This window comes from Pongo abelii, chromosome 2, assembly GCF_028885655.2.
Source record: "Pongo abelii isolate AG06213 chromosome 2, NHGRI_mPonAbe1-v2.0_pri, whole genome shotgun sequence".
In the NCBI taxonomy this organism is placed as follows: Eukaryota; Metazoa; Chordata; class Mammalia; order Primates; family Hominidae; genus Pongo; species Pongo abelii.
Genome location: NC_085928.1, coordinates 5,910,258 through 5,931,848, shown reverse-complemented (window position 1 = coordinate 5,931,848; position 21,591 = coordinate 5,910,258). Strand labels below are relative to the sequence as shown.

At 54.1% G+C, this 21,591-nt stretch overlaps 1 protein-coding gene across 2 annotated transcripts in view; it reads left to right on the top strand.

Moving 5' to 3' along the window:
• The first annotated feature begins 2,752 nt into the window (after positions 1 to 2,752).
• IQSEC1 (IQ motif and Sec7 domain ArfGEF 1) overlaps positions 2,753 to 21,591 on the top strand; it is a 397,805-nt gene continuing 378,966 nt past the window's right edge. Inside the window, exon 1 of one of the 2 annotated variants that reach the window (XM_054551247.2) lies at positions 2,753 to 3,308. In XM_054551247.2, coding sequence (XP_054407222.1) covers positions 3,031 to 3,308 — 278 coding nt within the window. In that variant the 5' untranslated portion in view covers positions 2,753 to 3,030. The remainder of the gene's footprint in view (positions 3,309 to 21,591) is intronic. The other variant, XM_054551251.2, reaches the window with a different exon arrangement.

Genomic DNA, 21,591 nt, shown 5'->3' with positions numbered 1-21,591 from the left:
AGGGAGGCTGGAGGACGAGGCCACAGGGTTTGTGTGTGGGGCCCTGTGGGATGGCCCTGGCCTGTGCCTGCTCATCCCCCTTGCTCATTCTCTGTCTCCATGTGAGAACTCCTAAAGAGCAGGGGCCCAGAGCCTGGCCACAGTCGATGCTCGGCCACATTTGCTAAAGGAGTGGCTGGCTGAGGCTCTTTGAGGAAGAGGCCTCCCTTCTCTGGTGGGGACAGGCATTGTTCCTCCCTCACTTGGGAGCCAGGAAGGAGGGTGGACTTGGCCCCATTGCTGGTGGCAGACTCCCCTGTAACCTCCTGCTCCGGGGAGCTGGCTGTCGCTGGAACACCCCCGAGTCCCAGGAATGGAAAGCAAGGCAGATGAGTGAGGCAGAGGGAGAGGACAGGCCCGAGGGGCTCCCTGCTCCCACTCCTACCGCCTAAGGAGTAGTCCAGGGAGCCTAGGCAGAAGGAGCAGGGAGTGGGCCAGGCAGGCCACTGTTGTTGTTCACCACCTGTGCCCTGAGGACCTCTCTGCTTGCCTCAGAGAGTAGAGTGGCAATTCCAGGAGGACACGGCCCTGCCTAGGCCTCGGGTGCAGTGCTCCTGCCTGGAGGCTCGAACAGCACCTTGTCGGCCTGTTGTCATCTTCTGCCCTGGCCAAGCCTGGAAGCTCCTGAAAGGCAGGGCTGAGACCTCCTCCCCTTATGGTGTCTGGTGTCACCAGGGCCTGGTACAGATTGGGTGCTCTGTCTGCTGTGTGGCAAGGTGACCTGCCTCAGGGAGCAAAAAGGTAGTGCAGAGATGGAGATGTGGGGTCATCTTCAATCGGGAACAGCTGGAAGGGGTGGCTGGGGGCTCCACATGGGCATTGAGCATAGAAAGGGAGCCTGGCTGCTCCTTCCCCAACCCCTGCAACTCTGTCCATCAGCCATAATCCTCACTGACACGCACCAGGGTTTAGAGTTACCTTCCCTCCAGCCCCAAACACTGGCAGAGTCCCGTGTGCAACTGCAGGGTCAGGCCTCCCATAACGTCATGAGAAGCCTGGGCTACATGGATCCCTTTTTGGGAAGCTCCTCAGGTATTATAAAATGAGGAGATATTAAAATAGAGTGGCAAAGATGTTGGTATATTTTCAATTTATAAACCAAAATGATAAATGATTTGTACATGTACAAATAGGATGGTATCTAACGGTGTTCTTCAAAAGGTAATGATAAGATTTATAAAGATAACATTAATCTTGAGGACAGGATGTGTCTTAGAAACGAGGGACAATTTTAAAGTTGTGTTGAGCTTTCATTCAGGGTGGTGTGTTATGATCTCATCCTCTTATAACAGTCCTTGGGGAACTTGAGGCTTCCAGTACATGGCCCCACTTCCAGTACATGGATCCCTTTTTGGGAAGCTCCTCAGGTATTATAAAATGAGGAGATATTAAAATAGAGTGGCAAAGATGTTGGTATATTTTCAATTTATAAACCAAAATGATAAATGATTTGTACATGTACAAATAGGATGGTATCTAACGGTGTTCTTCAAAAGGTAATGATAAGATTTATAAAGATAACATTAATCTTGAGGACAGGATGTGTCTTAGAAACGAGGGACAATTTTAAAGTTGTGTTGAGCTTTCATTCAGGGTGGTGTGTTATGATCTCATCCTCTTATAACAGTCCTTGGGGAACTTGAGGCTTCCAGTACATGGCCCCACTACCATTCTGGGCCCTGCCCGTGGGACACCCAAGGTGGGACACCGAAGGAGGCCTGAGGACCCTGGAGGGTCTGAGGTCTCTCTATGCAGTCTCCTCCTCTCCTGGGGATGCAGGGATAGCAACAAACATAAATATGGAACACCAAGTGTCAGTGAAGCTGGTGTAACAAAGGCAATGCCACCCGCATGTAAATAACAGCTTTAAAAATATATAAGATGTAGCTAAAGCTTTACCCAGAGGTAAATGTATAGCCTTAAATGCATTTGCTAGAAAATGGAACTGTAGAAATAAGCCAGCTCAAGTCAAGGAGATAGAAAAGTGAGTTTAGCCCCAAAGAAACTTGGGGTATGAAAATTACAAAGATTAAGAAAATAATCAACAAATGGAAAATATTTTGGCTGAGGAAACGTAGGCTCCAAGGGGTGAAACAAATTGCTGCAGATCTCAACGCCCGAGCAGAGGCGGGGCTTCCCTCCACAGATTGTCAGTTCCCCACCGCAAGTGTGAGTGGTGGGTTGGGCCCCTGAGCCTTGGCAGCTCAGCAAATAGAACCATGGAGGCTTCAGGGCCACCTTCTGGTTGCAACTGGGAAGGGACGGCCGGGGAAATGTCTTGCTTCTGCAAGTACAAAACATTCTCAGTGTTTTATTTTATTATTTTATTGTTATTTTTGTAGAGCCAGGGTCTCGCTCTTTTGCCCAGGCTGGTCTCAAACTCCTGGGCTCAAGCGATCCTCCTGCCTCGGCCTCTTGCTGGGATTACAGGTGTAAGCCACCGCACCCTGCCCATACTCAGTGTTTTAGTAGACTCAGATCAATAAGAAATGCCAATGTTCTCGTGAGTGTGTTGATTTTTTATTTACACTTTCCCTAAAATCGTTCGCTGATGGATTCGAGATGTATTTCACGGAATCGCTTCCGATTTAAGGCGCCCGAGGCAGCCGGAGAAGGATGGAGCGGTCCCCGACGCCTGGCGCGGGGGCGCGGGACCCAGGGGCGGTCCCAGCAGGCGGCGCCCTCCCCGCCCTCTTCCCGCGCCGCGGCCGGCACTTTGCAAAACTCCTCGCCTGCCCGCGGTGGCCGCAGCTCCGCGCCCTGCCGCCCCGGCGCGTCCGCGGGGCAGCGGGCGGCGGAGCGCGGCGGCGCGGGGAGCAGGAGGCGCGGGGGCCCCGGGGGCGGCGCCGGCGGAGGCGGGAGCCGAGGCGGGGCCGCGGCAGCCCCGCGCCGCGCCGAGCCGCCGTCCCCGCCGCGCAGCCATGGCCGCGCCGCCGCCGCCGCCCCGCCGCCCGCTCGCCTGAAGCGCGGCTGGCCTCCGGGCTGGGGGCCATGGCCAGCGCCGCCGAGCCCCCCGGCCAGGCGGCCGAGTACCTGCAGGAGCTGACCCGGATCGTCGCCGCGCAGCAGGAGCTGCTGGCGCGCCGGCGGCGGCGCATCGAGGAGCTGGAGCGCCAAGTGGCGCGGCTGAGCCGGGAGAACGCCGGCCTGCTGGAGCGACACCGGCGACACCTGGCCGCGTGCGCCCGCCGCCCCGACCCGGGCCCCGGCCCCGGCCCCAGCCCGCAGCCGCTCGGCGCCATCCCGGAGCTCGGCGGCCGCCGCGACAAGTAAGCGGGGCCCGGGGCGGCGGGCGTGTCGGGGGCGTGGGAACTTCTTGGGGCCCGCAGCTTCCTTCGGGGCTTAGCGGGGAGGTGGGCGGGTGCGGGAGGGCGCGTGGCCGGCCCGGGAGCGCCCACGCCCGCCGCCAGACCCCCAGGGGCTCCCTGGGATTCTCTGGCGGGGTCGCCGCCCAGACCCGGAGCTCGATCTCGGGTGAGGACTGGGCTCCCTAGAAAGGGACTCCAGGGAGCTGCCCAGCGCTCCCGCCGGCCTGGCTCTGCGCTGCAGCGCGGACTCAGGGTCGGCGACCCCCGGGGCTCGGATGCGCCGGGCGGAGGTCTGTCCGGGGAGCGGACCTAGGTCTCGGAGCAGCAGGGCCAGAACTTCCGACCCGGAGATCCCGCGGTAGGGAGGGGTCGCGGGCCGCGCGGATCCCGCCCTGGAGCGGGCCTGGGTCGCTTGCGGGTCGCGGTGTCCCTGGAATGGACTCTGCGCTGTGTCCAGTCCGGGACTCGCAGAGCCCTCCTCTCTCGACGCCTCCGTCTCTTACTTCAAGGCTGGGATTAATTCCCGACTGCCTCGCCCTGGGATTACCCGGGGCTATTTCGGACCCAGGATTAAGTGAGGGATGGGGAGAGGTACAGGGCGGGGCTGTCCAGCAGCCCTGGACCCCAGCATCCCTGCCGGCTCGCAGCCCGCCGGCTGGGTTCCCGTTTGCCTCCCGTGGGTGTCGGTGTCGAAACCCGGAGCAGCCTCACCCTGTGGACCTGCGGGCGCCCATCTGGGGCAGGACAAGGGGGTTGGGAGGCTTCGGTGCCGCTGGGGCGGGGTTTCTGCTGCTCTGTGCCCTCTGCCTGCCCCTCTGCCTCTCTGTCTTCGGGATCACCCGGGGCACACTATGGCTTGGCCTGGGGAAGACTACAAATCACTGTGTAGTTGTGGGAGTGGCCGTGGTCAGGGCTTTAGGACAGTCTTCCTGCTGGGCGGCCCTTCCAGGGTGGAAATGGGGGAGGAGTTAGCCGTGGCCCCAGAATGGGGGGTGGTTCCTGATTCCCAGGAGTCCCAGTACTGTCATGGAGACCCGAGTTTCCCACCCCAGGGGGGCTGCAGCGACTGTGGCCATGGCACAGGCCCTGCTTGCTGCCCTGCCTGGAGGGTGTGCTGTCTCTGGGCGGTGTGGGTGGGGCTGGGGGGCTCTTTGGAGGAGCATTGTGAGGATGGGGTCGGGCTGTGGGTGAGTGCATGGCTCTGTGCGTGGCAGGCGTGGGTGTCAGGCTCTTGCTCTCTGTGAATGGGGAAGGAGGAGCGGGACATGTGTATAGCTCCTAACTGGTGTCACTGGGAGGAAGCAGAGACCCCGCCCGCTGCCTGTCTGAGCCCCACTCCTGGCCCTCCGGAGTCTCTGAGACACCCTTCACCCTTCAGTCCTGCCACAGCAGCTGCGGGTCTCCCGGAGCTGGTCTCACAGGGGCCCGGGCCCTTTCCCCTACACCAGGACCAAAAGAGAAGCTGGGGCTGCCCAAGGAAAGTCCTCAGCAGCTTGGGGAGGCGGCACCAGGGCAGGTCCCAAGTCCCTGCTTTCATGGGAAGCAGTGACACATTGGTCAGCACATACCTCACACCACCACTCTGGGGAATGGCTTCCTTTTTCCCTTCAGCGTCACCCCTGGTGACCACGCAGGGGACAGGAAGATGCTGAGAGGCAGCACGTCGTCCTTCCATGGGGCATCCCCTGGGTTGCATCCAGGCAGCCGCCTTGGCCGGGAAGCCAGGATGGGAAGGCCGGGATTTTGTTTCAGAAGCCCCTGGCTCTGTGTCCACCTGGCTTCCCCTTAGTGGAGACACAGCCGTGGCCTGTGAGGGAGAGCATCACCTTTGGGGAAAGCAGGGTGGCAGCACAGTCCTCAGCCCACGGTCTAGGTCAAGCACAGCTTCCAAACTTGAATGTGTACACCAGGAGTTTGGGAATCTTGCTACAATGCAGATGCTGAGTCAGTGGGTCTGGGGCGGGGTGGAGTCTGCATCTCTAGCCGCTCCTAAGACACCCGCTGCTGCTGGGCCCGGACCCCAAGGTGAGCAGTGAGGCTGTGGGGAGTCTTGGTGTGAGCAGGAGCTGTGGGTGGGTTCCCTTCAAGATGGAGCAGCCGGGCCCATTTTTGTGCATCTGATTCACTCCCTAGTCTTTTGGGAAGGAGAATGCTGGAGTCTCCTCCCATCACAGGAGACTCACAGGGACGGGGGCATCACATGGCCTGCTCACATGCGTGGGGTTCTGGGCCCCCTGGGGCTGCTCTGCAAACCATGGATTGGACGTGTCCCATTGCCCATCTGCAGAGCAAGGTGATTTATGCCTAAGGAACATGGGATAACCAATCCCCTTGAGGACTTTTATTAAGCACCTGCTGTATGCACTCATCATCAATGTGCTTGGAAACATAAGACGAAGAATGGAGAGGAAGAGAATAAGCAACTCTGTGTAGAGAGAGCAACATGGGTGGACAAACTAGGGTCCTAGGCCCAGCCCTGCACTTCCCAGCCGGTGACCATGGGACAAGTCATACTACCTCTCCTAGCCTCAGGTTTTCTGAAATGCACGCAAAGCAGGAATGATCATAGCTGCCTCCCATACTTTTTTGAGGATTAAGCAAAGATGGGCATGGAGGAAACTGGTATACAGTAAGTGCTTAATGCAGGTCAGATTCTTCCATTGTCCACCTGTTTGTCATTGCTTTTGGGCCAACTGAGCACAGGCAGGGGGTGAGACCTTTGGAGCCGGGGGCAGGAGGCGTGGAGAGGGGAATGGGGTACCGTGAGAAGGGCTGCCCAGAGGCTAGGTGGGGGTTGAGCATGGGTTTCCCAAGGCGACAGGGCCATGCAAGGCCACAGCATCAGGATTGACTTCCTGCTGAGGACTCTGCTCCCCTTTCCCCCTACCTGCACACAGAGGCCCTGTGAGGGAGGGTCTGGCGAGCATGCCAGGCTAAGCCAGGCCTGGCTGACCTCCTCCTCAGCCTCCAGATTCTCTGGCCTGAGTCAGGAGCCCCCAGCCCGCCGCACGGACAGAAGGTGCAGTCACTCGTGGGGGATTGGATAGATGCAATTGAGAGATCACTGAGCAGCTTCGTCCTGGGATAACAGTTAGCCTGGCACTGCCCCACCCATGCAGTCCATGGGCAGGATGACTTTGTGTGCTGGAAGCATCCAAGTCCAGAAACCTTTAAACTCTTTCTCAGAGAGTGCTCTTTCATGCCTCGACGCCCCCTGAAAAATACCATCGTGAGTTTCTCAGCTCTTGGAAAAACAGGATGATAACAGGAAAAAAAAATACAGTGATGGGATGCCTGTGGTTACTTTGATTATTTGGCTATGCTTTTCCCCTGACATCAGAATTCATATCCAATGTCTGGTTGGCTACATACTAGTGATCTGTTTCTGGAATTGCTCTCTGCTCACTAGAGGTTCAGATGCATAATAGGCACTCAGTAAAGATTTGTTAAGTGGATGAAGCCAGAGGGATTGATTCAGGCCATTGCATTTTCCTTTAGAAAGTCAGTTGAACTTCAGCAGGCCCAGCTGAGATTGACAATCACCCAGACCCAAATCCCAGGGGGTAGAGATGGGGCCAATGGCTGCATCCACCGGCGGCTTCCTGTGTGCCTGCCCTTCTCACGGTCTATGCTTTGGTCAAGTCATCTCCTTGTTTCACCACTCCTATGAGGCAGGTGCCGCTGCTGCTCCCATTTTATAGATGTGGAACCTGAGGCTCAGAAATCATGGCCTTGCCCAAGCTCTCCCATCTGGCTACGGGGTGGAGCCACGATTTGTACTCAGATGGTCTGGCTCGGCCTCCCCGCTCTTCCCTGTCCCCCCCCCCACCCCGCCCCTCGCCAAGACAGAGTCTTGCTCTGTCATCCAGAGCTGGAGTGCAATGGTGTGATCTCGGCTCACTGAAAGCTCCTCCTCCCAGGTTCAAGCAATTCTCCTGCCTCAGCCTCCTGAGTAGCTGGGATTACAGGCGTGCGCCACCACGCCCGGCTAATTTTTGTATTTTTGGTAGAGACGGGGTTTCACCGTGTTGGTCAGGCTGCTCTCAAACTCCTGACCTCAGGTGATCCACCCGCCTTGGCCTCCCAAAGTGCTGGGATTGCAGGCGTGAGCCACCGCGCCCAGCCTCCCCCCAGCTCTTATCCACCCACCATCTGCCCTTCATGCTGTCGAATGGCCAGACCGTCTCCCAGGATCCCAGAGAAAGCCCAGATGGGAGGTTTCCACCCTGCCATGTGCAATCTTGTCACCGAGGCAGGGCTCACGGTGTCACGTGGGGTGGCAGTGTAGAGGGGGCAAGGATTTAATGAGATGATCCCTTCCAGCCTTTGATCTTCCAAAGTTCCTTGGCAGAAGGAAACGTCGCCTAAGGAGGCTGGGGGTGGGGGTGGGGAAGCCCAGTGGAGTGGCCTGCCTCGCTTTCTGGTCCCCTCCAGCCCTTAAGTGCTGTCATATCACTGGGAGAGGACGTTTTTCTGACGCTCTGAGTTGGTGACTCACTCCGGGGGAGGTTTTCAGTGGCATTCAGGCTCTGTTGATTTACCAAACCAGTATTCTTGCCGGGTTCATGGTGACATTAACCATACGGCGGCACGTCAGTTCAGAGGCAAGCTCAGGGGTGGCCACTGATGAGGGGGCAGCAGCGGAGCCTGGATTGTCCTAATGGGCAGCAGGAAGCCACCCTCAGGAGGGTCCTGCCGGGAGCCTCTGATAAGTGTGTTGTTCTTCAAAGTGGCCGGGAAGCACCAATGCTGGGCCAGGGCCTGGGGGGCTGAGGGCACTTAGGTTGGATTTCCTGTCCCCTCTTAGCAAAGAGGAGGGAGCTGTAGAGAGACTGAGTGAGGCCGAGAGGGCTCTTTTCTGATCTCTGAGTTGGCAGAAAGGGTGGCAGGGCAGAGGGAGATACTGTGTCATGTTTTGGTTCGATAACGTTCTTGTTCTCCCAGCCAAGATAAAGCCTGTGTCCAGTGCTGGGGAGGATGTTCCCAAGTCAGGAACGAGCTGCAGCATGCTCTGGGAGACTTGTCTGATGGGACAAAATGTGTTCAACTCCAGGGGAGTGGGGAGAGTGATTCTCATTTCCCAGCAGATGGTAGAGTCCACAGAAAGACGAGGGAGTGTGTCTCCGAAGCTCTCCCAGCTGTCTGACAGACTGGGCAAATTATTATTTTACAACCTGGAAAATAAACCATGAGATGTTTCTTTATCCAGCTCGAGCTGAGGAAGACAGCGAGTGGCACTGTGTGCGAAATAAAGTCGGGACCTACTTGTTTCTGACGTTTGGTTTTCGCCTCCCCTTTCTGGATTCAGGCTCACTGCACCTGGCAGAGATCAGGAGGCTTTGCCGTGCCGGGGGCAGTGAGAGGGGTTGGTCACGTTAGAGGGGCCTGGAGTCAGGCATTTGGGGACATCAGCATTTTTTGCCAGCTGGGTGGCTATTTCTCAGCTGTTTTGTCTGTGACATTGTTTTGACAGCTGATCCGGTCTTTTGTGTCTTGTTTTCTGTGTGTGTTTTTTTTTTTTTTTTTTTTTTTAAGGAGGAGCAATGCTTTGCCTAACTTGGGAAGTGCACCATTCTGAGCTTGTCAGGGTGTCAGCCGTATAATTGCCACAGAGCAGCAGAAAAAACAACACAGGCCAGCCAGGCGTTCGGCAAGAGCTGGAATAGGGGAGAAGGAATTGACCTAATTGAAATGGAGCAGAGGCTGCGGTGGGGCCGGGAGGCAGTCCGAGTTCAGCGGCCTCCAGTGTGCTGCCCCAACCCAGGGCAGACCCGGGCCAGGCTGCAACCACATGACTTCAATGGAAGCTCTGAGGCAGCAAGGACTTGGGAGTTTGAATCCTGCCCTCCGAGGGGTGGGTATTCCAGCAGGATGTACCGGGCCAGTTATGGCAAACGTTGGGTGCTTCTGTTTTCATCGGGAAATGGCTGCTGCCTTGAGGTTGCCAATGCCTCTCTCCAGCCCATCAGCCCTGGCCTTGCTCTGGGGACCCTGCAGGCCCCCATCTGTGGCTCCTGGGCAGTTAGCCCTGTCCCCGTAGCAGGCTGGCAGGATCCCAGCCCTGCCTCAGCCACTTCCCTGCTGCTTGGACTTTCCAAGTAACAGCCCCAGCCTCTCTGAGTTGTTGTCTCTCCCCATGAAAATGGAGAAGGCCACTTCTGTGCAGGGAGAGCAGATACGGGAGTTGCCTGTGGCCCCGCATTAGGTGGTGGCTCCAGGGGAGGAATAGCCAGGGCATCAAGAATGCTTTTGAGGAGGCCAGGCGCGGTGGCTCACACCTATAATCCCAGCACTTTGGGAGGCCGAGGCGGGCGGATCACGAGGTCAGGAGATGGAGACCATCCTGGCTAACACGGTGAAACCCCGTCTCTACTAAAAATACAAAAAATTAGCCCGGCGCGGTGGCGGGCGCCTGTAGTCCCAGCTACTCGGGAGGCTGAGGCAGGAGAATGGCGTGAACCTGGGAGGCGGAGCTTGCAGTGAGCCGAGATCACGCCACTGCACTCCAGCCTGGGCGACAGAGCGAGACTCTGTCTCAAAAAAAAAAAAAAAAAAAAAAAAAGAATGCTTTTGAGGATTGTTTTCCCTCCATGTTTTATTATAAAAATGTTCACACATACAGAAAAGTTGCAAGAGCCGTATGGGGCAGAACACTGTCCCCCTGGATTCTGCAATGAAGGTTTTGGAATATTTACTATGTTCCATGCCCCTCCGTCCTTGGAGTTCTGGAACCCTGTGGATGGGGAGCTCACATTGGTGGGGCGCCTGCTGTGGCCCAGGAGCTGGGCCCTGCACTGCCTGCACCCGACTGCCACCTCTTCTACTCACACCCCTTCCTGGGCTGCTTGTCCTTGGTTAGGGCAGCTCCCCCACTGCCTCCACTTGAAAACATCATGCAAATGGGAGACGGAGACCCGTACCTGGAAGATTACAGAGGGATCAGGCCAGGGAGGAAGGGGGCCAAGTGGTGTGCAGCCCCAGAACACGAAGCGAGTGACCACCCACGGGTGTCAACAGAGGCTTCCTGGAGGAGGTACCTTTGAGCTGGGACGTGAAGAGCAAGAGAGAGGAGGAGGATGGTGTCAAGGCAGGGGAAGCAGCATGTGTGGTGTGTCTGCCCGGGGTGTGTGAGGGGCTGGGCGGTGCTGTCATTGGTTGTAACAGGTCGGTGCAATGGACCAGATGAGGCCCAGATGGGCGCAGACCAGCCTAGGGCACTTGTCTTTCTTAGAACCTAGATATCAGTTTTAGGGGGCTAGTGGACAAGACTGGCCTCTGCCCTCCAAGCTGGGCCTAGCTTGAATCCTGATTTTGAAGTGTTCAGCTTTCCCTCTTGGATGAGGCGAGATCCACAAAGGAACGGGTCAGAGACTGTCGTTCTGCACCTGAACTTAGAATGTGTTGATTGTAATGAGGCCACAGCAATAACTGAGCCCGTTCTAGGTGCTGCCTGCTGGGCACATTCTTCTCCATGTCTCTGTTGATGCTCTAACCCTGTGACAAGTGTGAAGTGTCCTCATCCCATTTTGCATATATGAAACCTGAGGCTCAAAGAAGTTAAGTGGTTTGCCCACAGTCACCCAGTGGCAGCGGCGGGATTCACACCCAGGTCTGTCTGCCTCCAGGGCCGGTGCAGTTCACCACCACGCCAGGCTGCTTCAGAACTGTTCATTGCATTGTGTAGATGTTTTGGAAACATTGGGGGCCATTTCCAAATGTGTCATGGTCCCTTCCCCAGATTTTTTGGCTTCAGGAGCCAGAATGAATGTAGCTTTGTCACCCACCTGGAGACAGCCCAAGTTCCTTCTCTGCAAAGCAGCTGACAGTGGTTGCACCCAGCTGGCAGGGCTGCTATGGGCAGTGGGTGCCAGTGTGCTTGGGGAGGGCCCTCTAAGCCGTGCAGCACACCCAGCAGCCAGTGCCGGGTATTCCTCTCTGAGTTGGTCTGACTTCCCCACTCCGCTTAGATGAACACTTGCTGAGCTCCCAGAAAATTGCTGTTCACGTCTTCATTCATGCAGGACACACTTGGGACATGTCTCAGGGGAGGGTTGGAATTGGGGCCTCTCTTCTGGCTTTGCCCCAGCTTTTGCTGGAAGCACCTGTGGTGGTTTAGCTGTCCTTTGCTCTGCATACCACTTGCATGAAGAGCATCACACCTGTGGAGAACCAAGGGGCTGGGACCCGCCCCCTCCGTGGGAACCACAGGAGCACGGCTTGCTAAGGGCAGAAGACAGGGCCTGCTCAGTGGGTGTCCTGGGACCGGTAGGGCAGGAGGGTCCTTGCAAGTCACTTGTAGCTGCCTGTGGAGTGCTGGCCCTGCGAGGACAAGGTGCGGGGTGGGATCCTCTGCTTCCTGGATGGCCTCAGCGCTCAGGTGAGAAGTCCTCAGCATGTGTCTGGTAGTGTTGGGGGACAGCCTCTGGGGACCCTTCCGGGGGCAGGCACGTTTGTGGATGAGATTCACGGATGGGCTGCAGGGCCCATGAACAGCCCGAGGCTGAACGGGACCTGGTAGAGTAGCCTGGGAAAACCCAAAGACAGGACTGGAGGGAGGGTCCCGGCTTTGGGGTTTGCTTGTACTTTCTCCCCCTCGGCATGTGAAATGCACCTCTCTGAGCCTCAGATTTTTCATCTCTGCTATGGGGACAGTGACAACTGGATCTCCCTCTTAGGGTTGCCCTGTACAGGGAGCGGACCAGTGTGCATGGGGCAGAGTGAAGGGGACAGCATGATAGAGGAGGGTGGAGGCAAGCAGGGCAGGGGTGAGGGGTGAGGCAGAGCCAGCAGGGCCATGTGGGCCCACTGGGGACTTTGGCTTTGATCTAAGGGAGACAGAAGTCCCTGGAGGGTGTTGAGCAGAGGAGGAAGTGATGGGACTTAGGTCTGGGCAGGATCTCTGACCCCTGGGGCAGGCATGGGTACCAGAGTGAGGGAGGCTTCAGGAGATGCTGCAGAGCTGGGTGCTGGGATCCTGGGCAGAGGCAGCTGGGAAGGGCAGGAGCACATGGGCTGGGGCTGAAGGCACACGGCCCCACACTCTCTTTTCCCCCAACAATCGCCAGTTCAGATGGGAAGGAGAGAGAGGAGTGGAACCAAAGTAGTGGCTCCAGATGGGAGGGGCCATGCCCATCTTGGCTGCCTGCAGCAGTTCTTGGAATGGGGAGTTCTTGAAACAGGGAGTTCTGTTCTTGAAACAGGGAGTGAGGCGGCCGGCGACACCCCTGGACTCTGCCTCTGGCTTCCCACACCCAGGCCACTCCCCTCTTTCACCTTGAGGGAGGAGCAGCCCAAGCAGGGACGTTCACTTCCCTTGGGCTGGCCGGGACTTCTAGATGGCTTGGGTGAGGCTCCCGGTTGAGTATTTGGGCAGCACGGTGGCCAGGAGCCAGGACACAGACTCTGGGGCCAGGCCAGCAGCCTGAATCCCAGCTCCCTCCACCATGCACCACCTGTCTTTGTCTTCTCTGGCCTGTGGCTAAGCCTCTCTGTGCTTCAGCTTCCTCACCTGTAAAATGGGGTTATAAAACCTCCCTGCTAGAGGAGTGGCAAGGATTACATCCTTGATGTATGTAAATGTGCACAGAGCCACTTGTATCACTATTGTTCCTTCTTTCTCTGTTGAGAAGAAAAGTGATTTTAGAGAGTCATGGAATTTAGAATCAGGTGACTTGGGTTTCAGCACATGTCTCTTATCTACCCACTTCTCTGCATAGTGAATGCTGCTGATTTTGAATCCAACCCTTTGTACGATGTGTTATCTCAGTCCCTTTAACGCTGCAGCCTCTTCACATGTTTTAAAGTTGTGGAGTCTTAATTTTATTAAATTGAATTGAGGCCTCCCCCACAAAAAAGGAGGAGCCTAGAAAGTTCCATCCCCTTCCCACAGCCCATGACATGCTCACATCTCTGTCTTTACTTTCTGTGAGGCTTTACTTTCACCCAGCTCAGCAGTTCCCAGACTTCGAGATGTGTAAAAATCTGCCACCTAAAAGGGGTGTGCGGGGTGACTCTGACCGTCCCCTTTGACCCTCACCCCTAGGTTGGCCTGCTTGCCCTCCCTGGCACCTACTGTGAGCCAGTCTCTGGGCTAAGGACTCAACAGATGCCCCAGTACTGGGGCTTCACCACCACCAACTTTCCCTTTCACCAGATGATCCTGCAGGGCTGTGATGGACCACATCAAATAATGGGAACAAAGGTGTCTTGAAAGTGTAACATTGTACGAATGAATGTCCCTCACCTAGGGATGGAATGTGAGGGGTTGCCGCCACCCCTCCATTGTTGATGAGCTATAATAGCAGCCTTGATGACTGGCCGTTTATTGTAAGCACTTGCCATAATTCTGTGAAGTGGGGAGCATTATTATCTCCATGGTATATTTGGGGGAACTGAGGCAAAACAAAGCAAGGGTGGTTGGGAAGGTTGTGGTGTGAGCAAGGATCAGCCAAGCATATCCCTATCAGAGCTGTCATCTAGACATTTTTAGGGGACTCTTAGTTTCAGTCCGTTTTGTTCAGAGATCATACTTTGTGTGATTTCAGTCCTTTTAAATTTGTTGAGACCCATTTTAGGGTCTGAGATGCAGTCTATCCTGGAGAATGTTCCATGTACACTTAAGAAGAATGTTTTCTGCTGTTGGGTGGACTGTTCTGTACATGTTTGATAGGCCTAGTTGGTTTGTAGTCTTGTTTGTGTCTTATATTTCCTTGTTGGTCTGCCTACCTGCTCTGTTTATTATTGAAAGTGAGGTACTGATGTCTCCAATTGTTATTCTTATTTGTTAATTTTTATTTTGATTTAATTATAGTTTTTTTGAGAAAGGGTCTTGCTCTGTCATCCAGATTGGAGTGCAGTGGTGCAATCAGAGCTCACTATAACCTCAAACTCCTGGGCTCAAGCAATCCTCCCTATCAGCCTCATGAGGAGCTGGGACTACAGGTGTGCACCACCATGCCCAGCTGATTTTTAAAATTTTTGTAGAGATGGGGTCTCGCTTTGTTGCCCAGGCTGGTCTTCAACTCCTGACTTAAAGTTATACTTCCACCTTGGCCTCCCAAAGTTCTGGAATTACAGGCATGAGCTACTGCACCCAGCCTCCAATTATTATTCTTTAATTGTCTCTTTCTTCCTTCATTTCTGTCAGTTTAAACACGTCATGTATTTTGGGGTTCTGTTGTTGAGTGCACAAAAGGTTATTATTGTTGTGTCTTCTTTTTTTTTCTTATTTTTTTTGAGATAGAGTCTCGCTGTGTCACCCAGGCTGGAGTACGGTGGTGCCATCTCGGCTCACTGCAAGCTCCGCCTCCTGGGTTCACACCGTTCTCCTGCCTCAGCCTCCCGAGTAGCTGGGACTACAGGCTCCTGCTACCACGTCTGGCTAATTTTTTGTATTTTTAGTAGAGACGGGGTTTCACCGTGTTAGCCAGGATGGTTTCGATCTCTTGACCTCGTGATCAGCCTGCCTCAGCCTCCCAAAGTGCTGGGATTACAAGCATGAGCCACCACGCCCAGCCCTATTATTGTGTCTTCTTAATGGATTGTCCCTTTTATCATTATGAAATGTCCTTCTTAGTCCCTAGTAACAATGTATATCTTAAAGTTGATTTTGTCTGATTTTAGTTATAGCTACTTTAACTCATTTTGGTTACCATTTGTATATCTTTTTCTATCCTTTCATTTTCAGCCTATTTGTGTCTTTGAATCTAAAGTGAATCTCTCGTAGACAGAATGTAGTTGTATTGTTTTCTATTATCCAGTCTACCAGTCTTTGCCTTTTGATTGGAGTGTTTAATCTACATTTAATATAATTATTGATAAGGTGAGATTTATATATACAATTTTGTCATTTATTTTCTGCATCTTATATCTTTTTTCTTCCTGTATTCCTCCATTACTATCTTCTTTTGTGTTAACTATTTTTCTAGTGTAATATTTTAATCCCCTTGTTTGTTTTAGTATTTAGGGGACCTTTTAGAGCACGATAAAACTTGTTCTAGAGGCAGAACATCCCACATGAATTTATCCTCACCCAGAGAGAATAAAGACAGGGGCAGGATCTCGACTTGTTCTAGAGGCAGAACATCCCACGTGAATTTATCCTCACCCAGAGAGAATAAAGACAGGGGCAGGATCTGGACAGGGAATGTTGACAGTGAAGCCCAGAAAGTGGCAGGCCCCAGAGAAGAAAGCTGGCAAACATAAGGTGCAGACCCATCACAAACTGGGTAGGCACCAAGGAACCAGCCCAGAAGCTTCCTGAAGACAAGGGGAGTGAATTATTTGTCTCTGCTATTTCTTTAAGGGATCCTGCCTCAGGGTAGGTTTTAATGAATTGAATTGAATGAATGAATCAGCAAGTCAATTAATCCATCATTCAGTCACCGTAAGGGTTATTTGTTGGCCTGTAACAAATTAATTAAACGTTTAGTTTTAAAACAACCACCATTTTATTATATCTCATTTTGCGGATCAGAGGTTGGGCAGTGCTTGGCTGGGTGGTTCTTCTGTTCCCTATGTTTTTAATGGAATACTCAGTGGTATTCAGCTGCACGATTGGCTGATCTGGAGGGTCCAAAACGATTTCACTCACACATCCAGCACCTTGTGGAGGTGTCTGGGAGGCAGGCTCAGCTGAGACTGCCACCAGAATATCCACATGTGGCTTCTCCAATCTGGTGGCCTAGGGGCCCCCAGAGCCAGTGTTCTAAAAGGCCTATGTGGGAGATGTGAGGCTTCTTGTGATTGAACCTCTGGAGTCCCAGACGTACTTCTGCCACATCTTATTGGTCACGCAGATCACAAGGCCAGCCCAAATTCAAGGGCAGAGGAATTGGCCTCCACCCTCCCTGGGAGAAGGAGGGACAATTTGCAGAGGTCCTTAATCTCCCACATTTGGTTTGCTCAGACTGGGCTCTGTCACTTCTCCCTGTCAAGGCTGCGGAAGTTTCAGAGTGGCCTGCCCACAGGCGGGCCTCGCTCTCCTCTCTCTGCCTGGAATGTGGCTGCTGTCCTGCCCCTGCTGAGCTGGCCTGTCTGTGGAGGATCACTTTTAGGGGTGGCTGTGTCTGCGGCATTCTCATCTTCCAGGGCAGCTCATCAGGAGGCCAGCACCCCACCCCCCACAACCTGGCTTGGGCACTGAGGATGCTTCTTGGGCAGGGACCTGACCTGTTCCCTGGGTAGGGGACGGGAGTGGGCTGGGCTTCCCAGCCCAGTCACTCAGGGAATGCTTGCCTGTTCTCATCTGCATCCCCCTCACTCCAAGCTGTATTTTTAACTCCTGCCATATGGCAAAGCAGCCAAAACATCCAGAGAGGGAAAGGGGGTCTGGAGAAAATCATCCCTGCAGTGCAATTTGGATGGCTGCAGTCACTGAGAGCGCTGCCTTCTCAGTCCCACCCTCTCCCTGGGCACTAAGGACACCCAAGCAGCCTCACTCCTGCCTGGCTGTCATCCTGCCCTGAGGGCAGGAGTGTTGGCCTGAGTTCCTCTCTTGCTCTCAAGAGTGCCCTGAGCCGGTGGCCAAGTGCCTGCTGGTTGCCTACCCCAACCCCCTGCACTGCAGCTCACTCCGGATGCCTGCCATTTTCACACTTCATGCTGTTCCCGCTGCCTGGAATACCCAGCCCACACCTCTGTTCTTGCCTTTTGAAACCCCGCACGTCCTCTGAGGAATGACTCTGATCTCAGAACCTTTCATGGTGCTGACACGTGTTAGAATAAATGTCTTCTCTTTATGTTGATTATATTTATTCCTGTAGCCCTGGTCCCTCTGCAGGCTTCCTGTCTTGTTATTACTGTAGCCCTGGTCCCTCTGCAGGCTTCCTGTCTTGTTACCACTGGGGGCCTAGGGGCTTGCATCTTCCATCTCTGGGGCAGGCGGCAGCCATACCTTGCTCATCTTTGGAAGCCCTCCTACCAAACTGCCCAAATTTAAAATGACATATTTTGAATGAATCGACGATTGTTACATGGACAAGGGTCTCCAGAGTGGAATGCACACACCCCTAGGGGTGAAGGACTTGATTCTTTGAGGTGCAGGGAAAACATGTACAATTAAGATTGTATTTGCACTTATTTAATTTCCTCCTTAAACATCTTTTTGGTGGGCCCTTTTACGGATATTCGTGACATCAGTGCAGTCTCATCTGCGCGTGACTTATAAAGACATAGGTTCATGGTGGGGGTCTTGCTCAACCCTTCTGATAGGGGAGCCTCATCAGAAAGTCTAGTGGCAGTGGCCTGGACCACAGCTGAGTTTTCACTGCTCTCTCCTGGAGACAGCAGCTTTGCTGGCAATAAGGGTCTCTTCTATGAGATGGGCTGAAGTAAGTATGTATTAAGCACCTGTTGTGTGCTAGCTGATCCTTTTTCATCTGTGCAGCCCATTATGAAGATGAGAAAACTGAGGCTCAAAGAGGTGAGGCCCTTGTCTAGGGTTGTACAGCTAGTAAGTGGCAAGGACCAGGCATGGACCTGGTCTGTGGGACTCCCAAACCAGTGCTCTTGGCATCCTGCTCCGTGTCTGGTGGCCCTGTGGCCCTCCTCTGGCTGAGCTCTTGGGCTCTGCTCACGGGTATGCATTGGCAGTGATAGGACCTGGCCTCTGTGTTTCTGTGATTTCTGCAAAGGGTGGTCCTGCTAGCAGTGGTGTGATGCTTGTCCCTCACAGACAGGACTCACCAAGCTGCTTCTTTTCCATCCCCCCAAATGTGAAAGCTCCAGGCTGAGAGAGGATGTGGGTGGATCTGGAGGAGAGCTGGTTGAGGGGGGGCACAGCCTTCTTGTTTAAGAAATTTGCTGATTCTGGCCAGGCGCGGTGGCTCACACCTGTAATCCCAGCACTTTGGGAGGCTGAGGTGGGCGGATCACGAGATCAGGAGATCGAGACCATCCTGGCTAACACGGTGAAACCCCGTCTTTACTAAAAATACAAAAAATTAGCCGGGTGAGGTGGCGGGCACCTGTAGTCCCAGCTACTTGGGAGGCTGAGGCAGGAGAATGGCGTGAACCCGGGGGATGGAGCCTGCAGTGAGCTGAGATCCCGCCACTGTGCTCCAGCCTGGGCAACAGCGAGACTCCATCTCAAAAAAAAAAAAAAAAAAAGAAATTTGCTGACTCTAAGGCTGGGTGTGGTGGCTCACGCATGTAATCCCAGCACTTTGGGAGGCTGAGGCGGGTGGATCACAAGGTCAGGAGATCGAGACCATCCTGGCTAACACGGTGAAACCCATCTCTATGAAAAATACCAAATTAGCCGGCGTGGTGGGGGGCACCTGTAGTCCCAGCTACTCGGAGGCTGAGGCAGGAGAATGGCATGAACCCAGGAGGTGGAGCTTGCAGTGAGCGCAGATTGTGCCACTGCACTCCAGCCTGGGTGACAGAGCGAGACTCTGTCTTAAAAAAAAAAAAAAAAAGAAAAGAAATTTGCTGACTCTGGCCCCAGAAGGGCACAGGGCTGGGGGGACCTGTTTAATCTCCGTTTTTCCAGATTTTCATTCACCAGATGCCAAAAATCCAGTCCTCTTTGGCTGAAGGCAACCAGAGGGATGGAAAACGCAGCTTTTATTTCATCAGAATGTCAGCCTCTCTTCTTTGTGTGGATTGTCTTTATTGTAAAATGTAGTTTCTTTTATCTCCACTGAACTGGTACCAGGTCTGTCCTCGGCTGTTCAGGCTGCCATAACAAATGCCATAAACTATGTGGCTTATAAACAATAGACATTTATTTCTCACGGTTCTGGAGGCTGGGAAGTCCAAGTTCAAGGTGACAGCAGGTTCAGTGTCTTTCAAGGGCCCTACTTTCCAGTTTATAGATGGTGTCTTCTTGCTGTCCTCACATGATTGGAGAGGCGAGGAGCTTTCTGGGCCTCTTTTATAAAGCACTTATCCCAATCAGGAGGGCTCTGCCCTCATGACCTCACCACCTCCCAGAGGCCCCGCCTGCCAACACCATCACCTTGGGGATGAGGATTTCAACACATGAACTTGGTGGGGAGAACACAGACATTCAGACCACAGCAAGGTCCAATCGAGTAAGCAGTTATGGAGCCTCTTATGTGCAGACGTGTGTGGGGGTTGGGGGTGCAGCCAGGGGTCGGGGTGCAGCGGGGGCCCAGGGTGTTCCTGCCGTCCACTTCACAGCCTGGTGGGGGAGCAGATGTGCCCCTAGAGCACCCCCTGTTTTGGGGGCTGAGATAAGAGCTTGCTGGAAGGACCGCCTGGGCTGGAGGAGGCAGCCAGGGTTGTTAGGGAGGACAGTGAGCCCCTAATTGTCCTGGCCTCCACTTTTGTGCTATCCTTCAGGGACCCTGGGGATTCAGCATGTGGGGTCTCCCTGTGCCTACCTTGGAGAGGTTGGCTTTTGGTTTCTTCTTAAGGTGACGGCTTCAGCAGTTTTCCGTATTTCTCCCTGAATAGTTCTCCTTTGCTTGATTTTATTGAAAAAAAAAAAAAAAAAAAGCTGCTTCCTCCCCATCATGGGAGCTGCTGACTGCTGCTCTGTGCACGCTGTGTGGGTTTCCCTGAGCCTCCTAGTTTAATGAGAAAGTCCCTGTGCAGGATCTGGGCCTCGAGGGCCTGTGGGCTCCCCGTCACCCAGCTGCACTGCAGGCTGAGCTTGACTTTTAGCCTGTAAGAGGCTGGCGTTTGGGCTAGTTAGACCTGTGCTCCTTGGGCATCTTCCATACTTTCGAGACCTCCAGGGAAAGCTGTGTCTCAGGCTGCTTGATGCCACATGGGGTCCAAGGGCTATGGCATTGAGATTGAACACTGTCATCTCTCCTGCCACAATGTGCCAAGTGCAGTTTGACTGAGACAAAATTGTGGAGGTGGTGGGTGCATGCAGTCTGGGTTTGGATACTGGCTCCATTCTGAGCTGCGGGGGAGTGTTTCCTCATCCAGAAAATGGGTGCAAGAACAGTGCCTCCCTCAGACAAGGCCTAGCCAGTGCTGGGCGTGTGGGAGCACTCGCTCCATAGTGGACCTCCGTCATGATCATTTCAGGTGTAGGGAAAGTAATAACAGGAGTCTTGGAGGTGAGAGGGAGCCCTGCACTAGATGGGCATGGGGTGTGTGGCTGAGATAGCTGCTTCCCGTTATCTGGTTTCCTTTTTTTTTTTTTTTGCAATAAAGCACCTTTTTTCTTTTTTTTTTAAATGCCCGTAGAGCAGAATAAAGACTGCCCTTCTCAGCCTCTCTGGTGGTTACATGTGGCTGTGTGACTCTGTGGTAGCCAGTAGGAGGTAAGCAATAGTGTGCTGTGCAACTTCCAGAAAGTACCTTGAAAAAGGAGTGTTGTATCCTTTGACCCTTGCTCTGTGTTCTGTTGGCTGGAATGAGGATGTGATGGCTGGGGCTTAAGCAGCCACTTTGGATTGTGAGGACAGTGGCTGCACCAGAGGGATGAGGGGGCTGTGAGCTTGCAGAAGCCTGTAACCTGGTAACCTGGAGGAACTGTTCCATCCAGCCTGGACTGCCCACCACCAGACTCCTGCATGAGAGAAGAAACCATGGGTTTCAGTCTGTGTTCGTGTATTTGGTTTTGGTCTCTCTTTGTTGATCCTGACCCTAAGGTTATCTCGAGAGTGATTTTGCAGCTGTGCTTCATCTCTGGGAGCCTGAGACCTCAGAGTTTGACGGAGTGGGGGTGGAGGTGGGTCCCCCTGGGGCCCAAGTGTTGGGATGGTGAATTGAGCCACTTAGCAGATGAGGGCTGGGTGCTTCACGCAGTGCCAGTGCACAGGCAGAGGCTCTGCCGAGGGCTGGGCCCTGATCCTAGGGGATGCTGGGTGTCTTGTCACAGTTAGGGCAGCATCTAGCTGTGGTGGGGCCGGCAGGGATCTCGCAGGGAAAGAGCCTTTGGGCCAGTGAGGTTGCCCTGCATGGGCCGAGGAGGAGGCAAGACTTGATTCACTTGGACAGGTTGAGGGGACACATGACCAGACCTTCTGGATCGGGGTCATTTCTCAGGGGCTGGAAATGGTGCTCCTCTGCTTTCCAGGGGGAGAAGGGGTTTCAGGGCTGCAGCTCCCACCTTCTTATCCTTCTGCCCTCAGCCATGCTGCTGAGAGAGAGAAAGAGAGACAAACAGACAGACAGAGATACAGAGAGACAGAGAGAGACACAGAGAGACAGAAACAGAGAGAGAGAGGGAGAGACACAGTGATAGAGAGATAGAGAGAGACAGAGAGAGGGACAGAGATAGGGATAGACAGAAAGAGAGAGAGAGGAGGGGGAGAGA